The following is a 13,837-nucleotide window of genomic DNA, read 5'->3' on the forward strand; positions in this document are numbered from 1 at the left end:
TTATGGTCAAACAGAGCCAATCCCTGGCAAAAAATAAGTGTTTTATTACGTGACGAAACACCAAGTATAGTTGTTGTATAAGCCAGGTGATTTTCTATCATGAACAGCAGCCAATGTGGCCCTGCATCAGGTTTTCTCCAGTTTAAGGTCACAGATTAGCAGAGGTGAGGGACCTCGAGTCGCATGACTCGACTCGAGTAAGTTGCAGATATGAGGACTTGAGACTTGCCTGAGTAAAACCGATGAAAGACTCGACCTGACTTGGTATTCATGACTTGAGACTCGACTCAGACTTGAGACAGAAGACGTGAAAGTGTTTTCTTTTTGTAAAGATTTTGCATTTTTCTAAATACTGAGAATTTTCTTTTTGGTTTTTGAACCAAGTTTTCTGGTGCAATGTGCACAAACCTGCGAACATAGCAGGACACAGTCGACCAGCAGAGGCCAGTGCACAAGGCAGCTGTCATGTAGGATTATAATCCCAAAATAATGACATTTGGATTCATTAATTATGTTGTCGTATGATGAGAACAGCAGTATGCAATGCAGCGATGGTGCTAAACTCTCTATCGATGTGTCCAGGACATGCACAATACTTTTTCCCCTTATAATGCTACATTGTGAACAACAAGACGGGCTCCATACACATCAGAGGGCATCAAAAAGATGTGTAACTCTTAGACATGGGTTGAATAACTTTGGGTCTCTGATTGAACAACTCTTTGTTAGTCCATTTTGCTCTGGGTTGCTGCTGATAAGTTGATAACAGTCTTATGGGGCTTTTCAAGGTCATGCTCAGCACACATGACCAAAACAGTTAAATATTTTACTGGCGGAAAACTTTTAATCCTGAAAGAGCCTCTGAGAATTTGTGCACACTGCCGTCTGGGCATTCGAGCATTAAAGTCAAAATCCGCCCCACAACAGAACCAACACTTTATTGTTAGTTTTTTTATTTCTTCTTGCAACCAGCAGACAGCCGACAGTGATGATAGCATCTTCAGACGGCCCTTAGTGCTGCTCCACAGACAGGAGACAAAGGAAAACACTCCTGACAGTAACTGAAGCAGCTTGAAGTCACTCAGTCAAACTACATAACAAAACACAACACTTCAGAAACACAACAACATTTCACAAGACACAATAACATTTATAACATCAGTTTAGAAAACACATTTCAGTAACATGACATTTCAGAAAACACAACATTTCATATGACAAGACAACATTTCACAAAACACAACAACAATTTAAAAAACACTTCACAAAACATGGTGAACATATCTTAAATATAATAAATATTTAAAGTATATAACACTTTAGAAACACAACATTTCATTTGACAAAACAACATTTCACAAAACACAACAACAATTTAAAAAACATTGCACAAAACAAAACACTTCACCAAACATGGTGAAAATATTTTAAATATAATATATATAAACGTATATACCACTTTAGAAACACAACATTTTATATGACATTTCACAAAATGCAACAACAATTTAGAAAACACATTTGACAAGACAACACTTCAGAAAACATGGTGGAAATATTTAAATACAATATGTATATATATATATATATATATATATATATATATATATATATATATTAATATTTTTTCTCACGTATCTTAAACACGTCTTACTGCTGACCCCACAGCAGCACGTTGTTGTGTTAGCGTTGTGTTGATGTCTGTGAAGTGTGTCCCTGCTGTGGTGGTGTGATGTGAGTGTCTGGCCGCAGGGGGGCGCTTCATCCGCACGGGAGAGTCCTTGTGCAACACTGAAAGTCTTCCCCCACCTGCCGCTGCAGGAAGCAGCAGACAGGCGGCTGGTCGTGGCTGGTGGCTGCTGCTGGTCGTAATGTCGGGCAGAAAGCCCCGCTCGGTGGCCAACCCGCTGGAGTCCGCGATCACCACCCCGAGCGAGCGGATCCTGAAGGAGTGCCACGGTCTGTACGTGGACAGCGAGAACGGTAAGTAATCGATTGATCGGCGGATCGATCGGTGTCAGCGTTACACCACAGCGTAGTTGCGGTCTTATGTAAGTTAGCGGTTGAGTCGGTCTGAAGTTTGTGGTGGACTGAAGCCTGAGTTGAAGCTGGTTGAGTGTGGAGGAGGTGGAGGAGGAGGAGGTGGAGGAGGAGGTGGAGGTCTGCAGCAGCTGTCTGTCAGTGTCACTCATGACATTGGGAGCTGGTGCGGCTCCTCTGCGGGGCTGCAGCGCCTTGATCGCACTTTATCTGCAAGTTTACAGACAAACAGACACTCGTGCAATGTGACACCAACACTAGGAGGGCAGCTGCAGACAAGAGGCTGGACACACGTCTGCTGGGTTTTATGGGTTTCCTCTGATTAATGTGGTGACTTCAACAATAATCCTGTTAGTTCACTGGATCACTGTGTGTGTCTGTGTGTGTGTGTGTGTGTGGAGGTGAAGACTTTGCACTTCAAGGAGTGGCTCTTTAACGTGTTCACTTGTCTCTGTTGTCACAGTGTGTTAGTTAATTCTGGTTAAACACAAGAGCTGCTTCACTTCAGTAATAATAATAATAATGGTGCGTTCAGGTCAAAAATACTGGGTTGTAAATTCAAGCTTTCACTCCTGAGCTCCACTTATGATCAGAGCCCAACCGATATATCAGCTGGCTGATATTATCGGCTGATCACCGATGTATACAAGGTACATTAATTTATCATTTGCAACACGAGGTCTGGTAAATGACGCTAATATCACTTTTACACCAAAATCAAAAATCGCTTTTTGACCCCATTCCCACTTCCTGCAGGTAAGACAGGACGTGCCTTACCTGCCCTTTAAAATGTGAGCAAAATACAAAATTACACCCTTTTTTAAAGTAAGCCTCATTGGAAAATATATAAAATTACTTATGAAATAGTTTAACAATTTAACCTTTCTCCCCTGTAGATTTTTATTGAACCTTTATTCATGAAAGAGGTCAGAGGTCAGAGGCTCCTCGGTGGTGGTTTAACTCCGTCCTCACCGTCCGTGCACAAACTAAATATCAGAAATAATACAAAAAATGCATTAAATAGAAAATCAGTTCTCTATTCATATGTTTTTGGACGCCACACCTGCTGTTGTGTTGATTTTAGCAATTTTGGTCGTATATTTGTATTTTATTTCACAGCTGATTTCAAGCATTACATGGTGATGATTAATACGTACCTGCTAAGTGTGTGTGTGTGTGTGTGTGTGTGTGTGCGTGTGTATGTGTGTGTGTGTGTGTGTGTGTGTGTGTTTTCAGGCCTGGTGAAGATTGCCAGCAGTCTTGGAGTGCGGCTGCTGCCTCCCAGAAAGAAGATCATTGTGATGATAATGGGAAACCACTCTGCAGGGAAGAGTTCATTCATTAACTGGTAATACGTCGTTTTTTTACTTGTTAAGGGAGAAATTCTGATTTTTTTTTAAACCTGGTCCCTGTATTTGAGCATTCAGGGGCCGTCTCTGATTGCAATCCTCCATCACATTGATCTATATGTGTTGTGATATAATATAAAACAGTCTTTTAAGAAAAGAAACACAAAAAACTATATGAAACGAACTATTTTTGGCTTATAAAACTCATCGCAACATCATGTAAACAACATTTCTGTCAATCGATCTCAATTATTGCTTCCACAGTGGTCCAATGCAGATGTTGGGAAAGGGACCACCACCCTGTTGTAAACAGCTCAGTTGGCTGCAGCTGTTGTTTTCTTTATCAGTTAATCTTGTAAAATATAAAATATAAAAGTCCATACTAGGAGTTATCTTTAAAACAGCCTTTTTGTGGGTTGAACTGTCTAAGCTTAAAGAAAAAGCAGCAGTTGTTCACTTTTGAGATTCAGGAAGCAGAAAATTTAAGCACTTACCAAATAATATATCATCTAAATGGTTGATTGACTTATTGTTTTGGCTGGTTATTGATTACATATCCATTCTGTTCTGTTTGAAAGGTCGTAAAAAACTGTGTTATTATTGAATTGTCACTCTCAGCTGGTTCAGGAATGTGTTTTGAAACCTCCTTCATGAGGAGCTCAGCTGTCTAACAGTCGCTGTTAGCCCCGAGGCAGAAGGTGTTTTCAGCAGGAAGCTGTTGATGTGTGTGAGTGAGAGTAAACAGAAATGGAAATATCGGATCAGTTAGACTCTCTGTACTCGTTGACTCGAGCATTTTGTGTACGGCAGCACTTGAGAGGAAGCAATCGTCTTCTCTGTTATGATAAACAGCATTGGAATCAGATAACTCAGCTCAGACAAGATGAGAGCTTATGTTTGATGTAGCTGTCTGTACATTTTAAGCAGTTTAATCCTATTTGACAGTGTGCCGTTTATTATCTAACATCCTGAGGCTCACATCCCGCCTCCTACCAATCCTCAGGCAGGCACCAGGCTAGTTTATTAATTAAAACGTGATTAGCTGAAAGGCATTGGCCGATATTAGATATCATCAAATATTTTTTCACAATATCTAATATCAGCTGTTGCAGCATCTTCAGGCTTTTATTTTGAAAAAGGAGGAGGTTACTACACGTTAATCGGCCTGATGTAGCGGCACGCACTCAGCGCTTTAGCATACAGGCATGGAGGACTTATTTTCTAAGAATGGCAGCTCCCCAATTTGGCATTATTTCAGATTTGAAGTAGGGAAATGGCGAGCGAAGGGATGTGAGTGAGGCTACATGTCGTCTTTGCCGTTAGCAGGTGTTAACTAAACAGCACAGATTTGCTGTCTCACCTCAGAGTAAATCACCCAGCACAGTTTGAGCAATGAAAAGATTGTCTATCACAATATTCGGGCGGGACAATATCGTGATATCGAGATAAATTGTGAAAGTGAGGGCTGCGTAAACTGGTTAAAAATCATATTGCAGTTATTTTGAGACATTGTGATTGCGATATGATTCACGATTAGTGGGAGTGATCATTTTTGCATCACAATGAAACACTATTACTATTCTATCACTAGAAAAACTAGTAAAATAATGATGATGTGTGTTTTCTTGCATCTGGAGAACAAGATTTATAGGCCAGGAGATCTCTGCAGCACCACAGTACTTCATTAAAATACTGTTTATCACACATTTTGACTTTATCAAATTATTTCTACTTCTTACATATTGGTTATTGCACTTAGCCGTAGTGTGTTTTGATTATATTTCGATTAATTGTGCAGCCTTTGTTGAAATAATAGTATAACCCGTTGTTGCCTTAGATCCTGTGTACCTGCAAGATGAGAACAGTTAATTACGCCCTGTTGTTTTCGTCGTAGGTACGCTGAAGAGCACATACAGAAAGCAGGCGTTGCCATTGAAACGCAGGGATTCACGTTCATCACAAGTGGTCGCAAAAGGGAATCACTGACGGTAAGATGCTTCAGAAGAGAATCGTGATGACTACGTCCAGCTGACGTACCGTTATATCTTCAAGCTGACACCACAGGGGCCGCCACACTATCGCCACCTGTCGGTGCAAAGTGGTATTACAGCTAACTACGTGTTTGACATAACGGCAACACTTTTGCTTCTTCTGTTGAATGTTTTTAAACAAAGAGATTCTGGCCACGTCGTAGAAAATGTCTCCTTTAAGTGAAGTAACGGGACCTGAAGCTGCAGCCCGTCGTAGAGGCTGATGAAGACGCTGTGTTTGATGTCAGCTCGTATTGGAGGGCACTCCCTCAGTCAGTGGCGATTTCTCATTCTGCATGCTGCTCCAATGAGGGGCCTTGTTGTATAGACACACACACACACACACACACACACACACACACGCACAGAGGCATCTTTGCAGCATATAAACAGGCTCGGGAGACACCTGTCTCTCCATCTTCCTTCATCCTTTTCCTCTGCCTCTCTGTTCACATCCTGCTGTGGTGAAGGTGATGAAGATGAATAATATATTTGCAGCGCTGGACTGCAGAATGGAGGGATTATCTACTGTGTACAGGAAAAGCTTAGCGCGAGCGAGCGTACTGAGCCGCAGCACAGCTGCTGGTGTAAGACTTGGGTGCGAAGTGCCGAGAAGAGAGAGGACTCTGTTGTAGCAAACTGCAGATTCATCTTTGTCTCGTCAGGTTATTTCTCACACTGTCATTTTTTTAACTCTTTCGCAGGGAAATGCAACGTTACATCTCTACCCTCACTTTCGACCACTCCTCGAGTTCAAAGGTAAGCCTCCTCTTCATCAGTAGCTCGTAATGGCTCTCTGAAAAGTGCCCTGTCGAAAGCATTTAACATGTTTGTACTGAAAATGTGCTGGTATTGAAACGCCCTTCCTCTCTTCTGTGATTATTTATTTAAAGTAAGACATTCTTACCTTCCTAAATGAGTCATTATTTGTAGATGTGGTTTCTGCATGCAGAGTTTGCACTGTGTTGTGATGCGTCACAACATTTACATAAAAGAAGAGTTTTCTACATGTTTGATACTGAAACTGCTTAAAATATTCTTCCCTCTGTAGGATGATAAGATCAGCACTGCAGTCTTTGTGCACATTCTCATTAACTTTTACCATAATGCCTAAAATTTCAAATGAATAAAATCACCTTTGAAGCGTGCGCAGTGGAGAAATGCAGAAGATTGTGTTTTCATTGATTTTGTGAAGTGTTTTAACTAAAGTTGCTGGAAAATCAGGGAGAGGCTGCATTAGGAGATGAATGTAATCATGAGCTGCAGGCAGAGATCAGTTCCTTCGAGATTTGAGGTTTTATTTCCGACTGCTGGAAACTCTTAAAGTTAATTGAAGTGAACGTCACAGACTCAAGTTTCCAAAACAAAAAGTTGAGTTTTTCTGATCTGGAAAACAGAAATTGTGCAAGTTATTTAATGGTTCTTGTTCTGACAGGTCAGGCTTATCTTTTGTGATTTGATGTTGACTTCAGGTGCTTCACCTTGATGACTCAACACTGAGTCACAGCTTCTTTTCTTTTTTCCTTTATAAATCAGACCAGACTCCTGTCCCCCCCCCCCTCCTCTTGTTACACTGTGCATCTGAGATACGTGAGATGAGATTACTCTCACAGTAAAGAGACGCAATCAGCAGCACGTTTGGTCTCAGCTCATCTGAAGCCTCTGGATGTTGAGGTGGTCATGCAGAAAGTCTGGGTGTGCCTGCTGTCTGAGTGGGAGCATCAGCGTAGAAGAGGGGGGGGAGGGGAGAGTAGGGCAGTAATGTATGTGTGTGCGTTGACAGTGAGCGTGCACAGAGTGAGGGTTCACTGGGTGCGGACCGGAGCGCTCACGGTATGGCGTGTGAGTCACACGCCCCATCGACAGCAGTGCAGTGGAGGAGCTGCCGAGAAATGTCACAGCCATTAGAGACGGCACGGCCCCAGACTGGAGCAGCAGAGAGCTCTGCAGGCCTGCAACACCAACGATCTGCTGCTGGAATACAAGGAGCCGTTTTATTTCACCGCCTGCCCTCAGGAAATACTCTATATCAGGCATTTGTTTACCTGTCACAGCGACTCATGAGGATGACTCATCAGAAAACAGCACCATATATCCTTACGTGGGAGTAGCTGCTGATTATACAGTTCGGTCTCCTTTGGGAGACACCAGGAGAGCATTTTTTAATCCCGTTTGAGACTTACATAAAGCATGTTTAACTCTGTCTGTGTTATCAACCTGTTGTCAAGAGTTTGACGACATGCTGCATGGGCATTGTGACTGTTTTCCTCCATAGGTCAAATGAGTCGTCATAAGATTTTAGGCTGTGTCGTTTCCTCGTTTTGACCAACAAGTTTTTTTTTAGTCCTGCAGTCGATGCAGCATTATTAGAGCCTTTGCCCTTTTCAGCGTTCACAGGATCTCCAGTGTAGCCTTCTCAGTTACAGTCACTTGAGGAACTTAGCACCCATTGGCGATATCGCTCACGTTCCCTCGTCACCTTTCAGGAGACCCGGAGGACTGTGAATATGTCTGTATCAGGGCTGTTTTACTCACTTACTTTCAAATGAGCTAACTGCTGTTTTTCTTTGCATGCGTGTGTATGTTGTATACAATCCTGACTGGGTTAAGTACAGACCGGCAGCCCGTGTAGTGATTTATGTGAAGCATCTTGACAATGCTTTCCTGTCACCTGTGGTGCAACGATTATTGCGAGACCGTGGGAAAGACGCGTGATCGGAGGAAGATGCATTGCTGATGTAAGAGAAGCATAAGGGAATGCTAATGTGCCACAGCAGCAGTGGTCGTGCTCGCTGCAGCACAAGGATGTGATTTGTGCTGGCTGTTAACACCTGCCTCTTCCTATGAAACAGCTCAGTGTCATCCCGAGCCAGCGTGTGTGTGTGTGTGTGTGTGTGTGTGTGTGTGTGTGTGTGTGTGTGTGTGTGTGTGTGTGTGTGTGGAGGGAGGATGGGGGTGGTGGATGTGGGTGGGGTCTATTTCGTGAGTAGTGGGTCTAAATAGTGATCCTGTTCTGAAGCTCGGAGTCGTGTGTGGCGGTTGTGTCGGAGTATCGTAACCCCTCGCAGTGCGTTGCCTCACAGTCGTTCTTCACTGGCTAGCTTTATGTCCCACGCTGCATGCTAAAGCTGCCAGTTGAAGAGCTGTTGTGTGTAACCATGACAACCAGAAAGCTCAGAGAAGGACGGACCTTAACGAGTGTTTTCACGTGTCTGAACGGAAGTTTTATCGATGAGGGTGTGGCCGCAGGATTTCTCTGACGCAGATCATCCTGTACATTTTTTTGTGATTCGGTTACAAATGCGACCTCGCAAGCATACAAAGAAAGTTGACGAGTTGAGTTCTCAGTATTCAAAGTATTGATTGCACTGCGGCTCCCAGTTGTACATAATAATAGAGTCATTAGAGGTGACGGCTTCCTGCGGGGGAGCCGACCCTTTATTTATCACATCTGTAGCACCTGCACACACACGCTTGTTTGTTTCTTCCAGGTGTTACCGACTATCTGTCTGCTGAGATCTCCACCTCCAAGCAGAAGAAGTTCAGCCTGGTGACATTTGTGGACACGCCCGGTTTGGTGGACGGAGACATGGTCTACCCTTTTAACGTCAACAGCGCCATCACCTGGTTGGGTACGTCTTTGCAGCTCCAAGTTTAACCACCTGCTCTTAAAGCTGTCTTCCCCTCTAACGGATGTTTCATTCATTTTTTGCAGGAGAGCAGGCCGACCTGGTGTTTGTGTTTTTCGACCCGATGGGTCAGGCACTCTGCAAACGCACACTCAACATCGTGGAGAGTCTGAGTGAGAAATGTGGAGACAAGCTGTTGTTCTACCTCAGCAAGGCAGATGAGGCCGGGAGTGAAACAGACAGACAGGTTAGTCTGCTTAAAGGTGAATACTGTTATATTTAAACATGGGTCCTGTAATTACATGTTTTGGTGTAATAAATCTAGTTAATCTGGCAGCGGTGACACAGCTGCAAAACTGCAATTTAATCCTTTGGGGAAACTTTGACGGTCAAAGTTACGTCCACTAAATGATTTGTTTTTGCCACTGACAGATTGTTGTTCTAGGTCGCTGACAAAACCTCTTTAATATTTGGCTTTTTTTCATCCTTAAAGTTAAAGTTGAAATAAATCACTTGTGTTTCTTTACTTCTGCAGAGGGTGATGATGCAGATAGTTCAGGAACTGTGTCGCCGTCCAGGTCTCAACAAGTGTGGTTTTGAGATGCCGACAATATACATCCCCAACCCATCGAAGGTGAGACTGCTTGTCTGGCTCAGTTAACCGGGATGAGATTTAGGCATAGGTACGTATGACTGAAGCCCGTCAGCGCTCAGTCCAGCAAGTCCAGAGAGGGTGGACATTCAGCCACAAGGTGGGAACAGACAACTTTTCCTCCCCTGGTGTTTCCAACTGGTATAATTATTGCCGCTGCTGTCGCAAATCACAACTGAATCATCTCTGTTTTCCTGAGTAGCAACCAACAACACAGGAAATAACAAGAGTTTATTCATTCAGTTAGTCTGTAATGGAGACATGAAAGCAGATTGAAATGGTGCCTGGCTGACGGCCTTAATTTTCCTGGGAGATTTTAGCGGCCGCTGGCAGACAAAACTGTAAAGTGGAAGCGAGGTTTGTAGTGAACCAATCTAAACGCAGATACTTTATAATGATAAGTTCAAGCACGTTTTACCAAATGAAAACAACAGTAACGATCTGATAATGTCCCTAAACCATGCCGTGTTTCCTCGTCACCAGATTGGAGATCCTTTTCTTGTGTTTTCCTTTGAGCGCTCCAGCTCTGATCTGAAGTCTGGATTTAAAGCTCTCTGCTATCCTTGGGGCTGAACAGTCATTGATTGGCCTTGAATGTAAATTCCCCACTTCAGGTTTCCTGCTGGGCTGTTGATCGCTGGAACAGGATGATTTGTTTTGCAATATGATGACTGAGAGAGTTATCCACTGTTTGGGGGGGGAAGAGGGGCTGTAAACCATCGCATTTGATCAGCCACCTTTGACACCGGCTGCCCCAGTCTTGAGTTATTGCTGCACCATCTTGTGATCTACAACCGCAAAGCTCTACTCCGCACGGTAGATTTGTGCATCCCTCCCTCCTGACCTCCAATTTATTTTTCGCTGAGCAAGTGCAGCTTCGCTTCCTGCCGTCAGTCAAAAAACACCCTCAGGATTTGTTGTGGAAGTTTCCAGATCATCCCTCTTTAAGATGCACTGGTGTTTGCACAGTTATTACAAAAATTGATGCACTTCGTCTCGTTTAGCCGAGCCGGTGCGTGAACCAGATCGATGGGGTGTGTCAGACCATCGAGAAGACCATCAACCAGGCCGTTCAGAAGACTTTAGATCAGCTGGAGAAGGACTCTGACCTCATTTGTTCCACCATCAGCAGCAGACTGGAGAAGGACCGGTGAGCTCGTGTTACTCCGTTTCATTTATTGCTGAAGCTAATTTACCCTGATACAAAATGACAGGTGGCACCTTTGAGCAAATAACCCATATCATGTGTGTACGGAGGAGATAAGAGTCGCCAGATATTACCCGCTGCGGAAAATATGATATTAAAACCAGATATCTTCTTTGTGCACGCAGGGCGGATGTGAGCTACAACAAAAGCAACCGTTTCCACTCGTTCTTGTGCGGCGCTCTGGGTATTGTCCTGCCTGCCCTCTTCATCCTCAGTTTCATTGTGAACACCCTCTCCAAAGAGCAACTAGATGAGCTGTTGGGCGAAGGGACGGCTCGGACTGTCTCCGTCTGTGCAGTAAGTCCCGGGAGTCACGCAGAGGAGGAAAATCTCATTTCGTTCTGTATTTTTCTGTTTTTTTTTCAAAGTGCACACTTTGTTCTGTCTGTTCATCGTGTGTGTCTCACAGGGAATAGTGATGCTTTTGTGGGACTGGATACCAGAAGATGGACAAGTTGTGTTTGTGATCTTTTTTGGAGCTTTTTGCTACCTCCTGCTTTTCCTGGCCAAATATTTCGCAGGGTGAGTGTTAAAAATATACAATCCCAACACATCCACATCAACATCCTTTAAAGCAAAATGCCAAAAAATGTATTGGTTCCAGCGTCCAGCATATACACCCTCTCTCTCACACACGCTGTGAATGATCGTTGAGTGTTGTGCTATTGTTTTTTCTCAGCCGAGGGAATAAGACTCTGACGAAGAAGGAGAAGAGGGCGATGGCAGAGTACAGTGATTATATCCAGGATATCGTCAGAACTAAGAAGGTATGCCACTTCCAGTACATTAGTTAAAGCTGCAGTAGTACTATGTGTAATTACTATGTGTAATGCAGTAGAAAAAATACTTCCTCTGCAACTCCACAGAGCTTGTAGAGTTTTTCAATCCATTGCTTTGGATTCATGGCCCACAGCTCTGCAGCTAACTGCTAACACAACAAAGGGTCACGCTGGATGACATGCTGCACCATTTTCTGCATAGAGACTCATTAGCAGTAAAAACTACTATATATAGAGGTTATTATGGGATGAAAATACATCAAATGGCAAATAGAAAAGAACAAAAAAGCCAACCATAAGACAGATAGACAGATTATCAACCTGGCTGATTACTGGGGCCGATTTTTAGCAATTTCCAATATTCAGTTTCTGCCTTTTTGTGTCTGATTACCAATAAAATACCACTGTGGTTTCACTCAATGTCCCGCCCACAACACCGGGCTGATTGGTTACAGGTCACGAGTAACAGCCTGTCATCACTGAATAATCTGAATCTGCAAAGTAACGACTAACAAGAGAGTGGCGTCGTCTCGGTTCACCCCAGTGGATCTTTTTATTAAAGCAATGGCCGAGCATCGACCCTTTTAAATAGTTCCTGGAAGTTGGATGCAAATAAGATAATTACAACTTCAGTGCACATTTAAATGAAACTCATCAGAATTATGAATCTCACACAGTTACATTTTTCCTCCACAGGGGAAGTTGTATGAATGGTACCTCCAGCAGTGTGCGGCAGAATATGACCTCTGACCACCGCGTCAGCTGAAGACAGAGGCTACGTGCGTGTCGGCACATTGCTTCAAGATTTTTTGTGAAAAGCGGCATCATTTTTGTGTGTTTTTTAGTGGAACCAGCTGGACTTTTCTAAACAGATGATTGTCCACCAAACAATCAGGTTCTTCTCCTCTCAGTCGGGCCGTTGTGGCACGGATCACTACCAGTGTTTGTCATCTCAAGATCTTTAAAGATTAAGATCAAAAATTGAAAAAAGTGCCTTTAATAGTAACTGTGATTGTAGTCATTTCATGAAAGGAAATTTCATAATGTGAACTGATTTATGCTAGAAGTGTTTACAACTGGACTTTTTTCTTAATCTCTATAAACTATATATAATAACGAGCTGTTTTCTGCCAGTTTTCTACGATGTCCTCTGTAAAGCTTCGCCCTCGATCCTGCAGCGTCCTGAAGTCTGTCACATTGTCTTCAGAAGACACCAGAATGTCTCGTGTTTGCATTCGTACCGTTTGCAATATCGCAATAACCAATACGACACTCGGGCATTATAGTCGGACGAATATTTTCATACAGCTCAGAGCTGCCAGCTTTTCTCCTCCTTCCAAAGAGTCTCTGTCCTTCTCTTGAACATGTGTTTTTGTTGTGTGATGTGTAGAGCCATCAGATATGTTCATATATAAGTCAGGTGATAGTATTTTACAGAAAACGCTGTGATTTAAATACAACAGTGTAGTGAACCCGGTGAGCAGTGAAGTCTGTCACTGCACTGAGATAGTTGTTAATGAGCACTGAACTCCTTCATGTTGTCCGTAGAACCTAGTTTTTATGACCTACTCACCATATACTGCCTTCACTCCAGTGTTTGTGGACATATTTATTAGTCTCTGAGGTGCTTTTTGTCCAAATATTGTAGAAAAACTTCTTCGGGCTGTTTGCAATATCATTGTGAACACTGTCGGTGTGTATTGTGTGTGTGTGTTAGCTCCCTCCTCTTTAGGGAAAAGCTTTGTTTTACGAGATATTTCAGTTATACATTGTATGTGAATTTATCTGTTCTGTGTAATGTTTCCAGTTATTGTCTTTATTGAGACTCAACCCTCTTGTCTAGAAATGATTTTTAGTAACCCCGACTCAAAGAATGAAACTCAAACTATGCTCTTCCTCAAAAATGATTAAACATTTTCTACTGACTTCGTCTCTTCTGATTATTTACTGTTTTTGTCCTGGTTAAAGGAGATCTATTATGCCTTTACAGTTTGTAGTCTGCACCAACAGAAGCTCCTCTCTCCCGCAGAAAACACTGCTCCTGAAACGCCTCGTCAGTAGTCCCGCCTTTAATTCAGTGACTTCATGACATCACATATTGGCATAATTTATACCTAGCAGCTATTTCGGCACATGAGAATTAATTTAGCA

At 42.9% G+C, this 13,837-nt stretch overlaps 1 protein-coding gene across 1 annotated transcript; it reads left to right on the forward strand.

Moving 5' to 3' along the window:
- Positions 1–1,831: 1,831 nt before the first annotated feature.
- Positions 1,832–13,611, forward strand: LOC311260712 (uncharacterized protein). The gene is made up of 12 exons (XM_084358876.1): positions 1,832–1,983; positions 3,277–3,388; positions 5,284–5,377; positions 6,124–6,178; positions 8,911–9,051; positions 9,135–9,295; positions 9,584–9,682; positions 10,705–10,850; positions 11,033–11,204; positions 11,317–11,429; positions 11,587–11,674; positions 12,383–13,611. The coding sequence occupies exons 1-12, from the start codon at positions 1,872–1,874 to the stop codon at positions 12,434–12,436; spliced, it is 1,347 nt and encodes a 448-aa protein (XP_084215002.1). The 5' UTR covers positions 1,832–1,871; the 3' UTR covers positions 12,437–13,611.
- The last annotated feature ends 226 nt before the right edge of the window (positions 13,612–13,837 follow it).

Source organism: Pagrus pagrus (assembly GCF_965226575.1).
Source record: "Pagrus pagrus genome assembly, chromosome: 8".
In the NCBI taxonomy this organism is placed as follows: Eukaryota; Metazoa; Chordata; class Actinopteri; order Spariformes; family Sparidae; genus Pagrus; species Pagrus pagrus.

Excerpts from the sequence above, each read along its gene's own strand:
- LOC311260712 (XM_084358876.1), top strand. The coding sequence starts at position 1,872 with ATGTCGGGCAGAAAGCCCCGCTCGGTGGCCAACCCGCTGGAGTCCGCG. Across the intron at positions 6,179-8,910 it reads ACCACTCCTCGAGTTCAAAG|GTGTTACCGACTATCTGTCT; the intron begins GTAAGCCTCCTC and ends TGTTTCTTCCAG. Across the intron at positions 9,683-10,704 it reads ACATCCCCAACCCATCGAAG|CCGAGCCGGTGCGTGAACCA; the intron begins GTGAGACTGCTT and ends CGTCTCGTTTAG.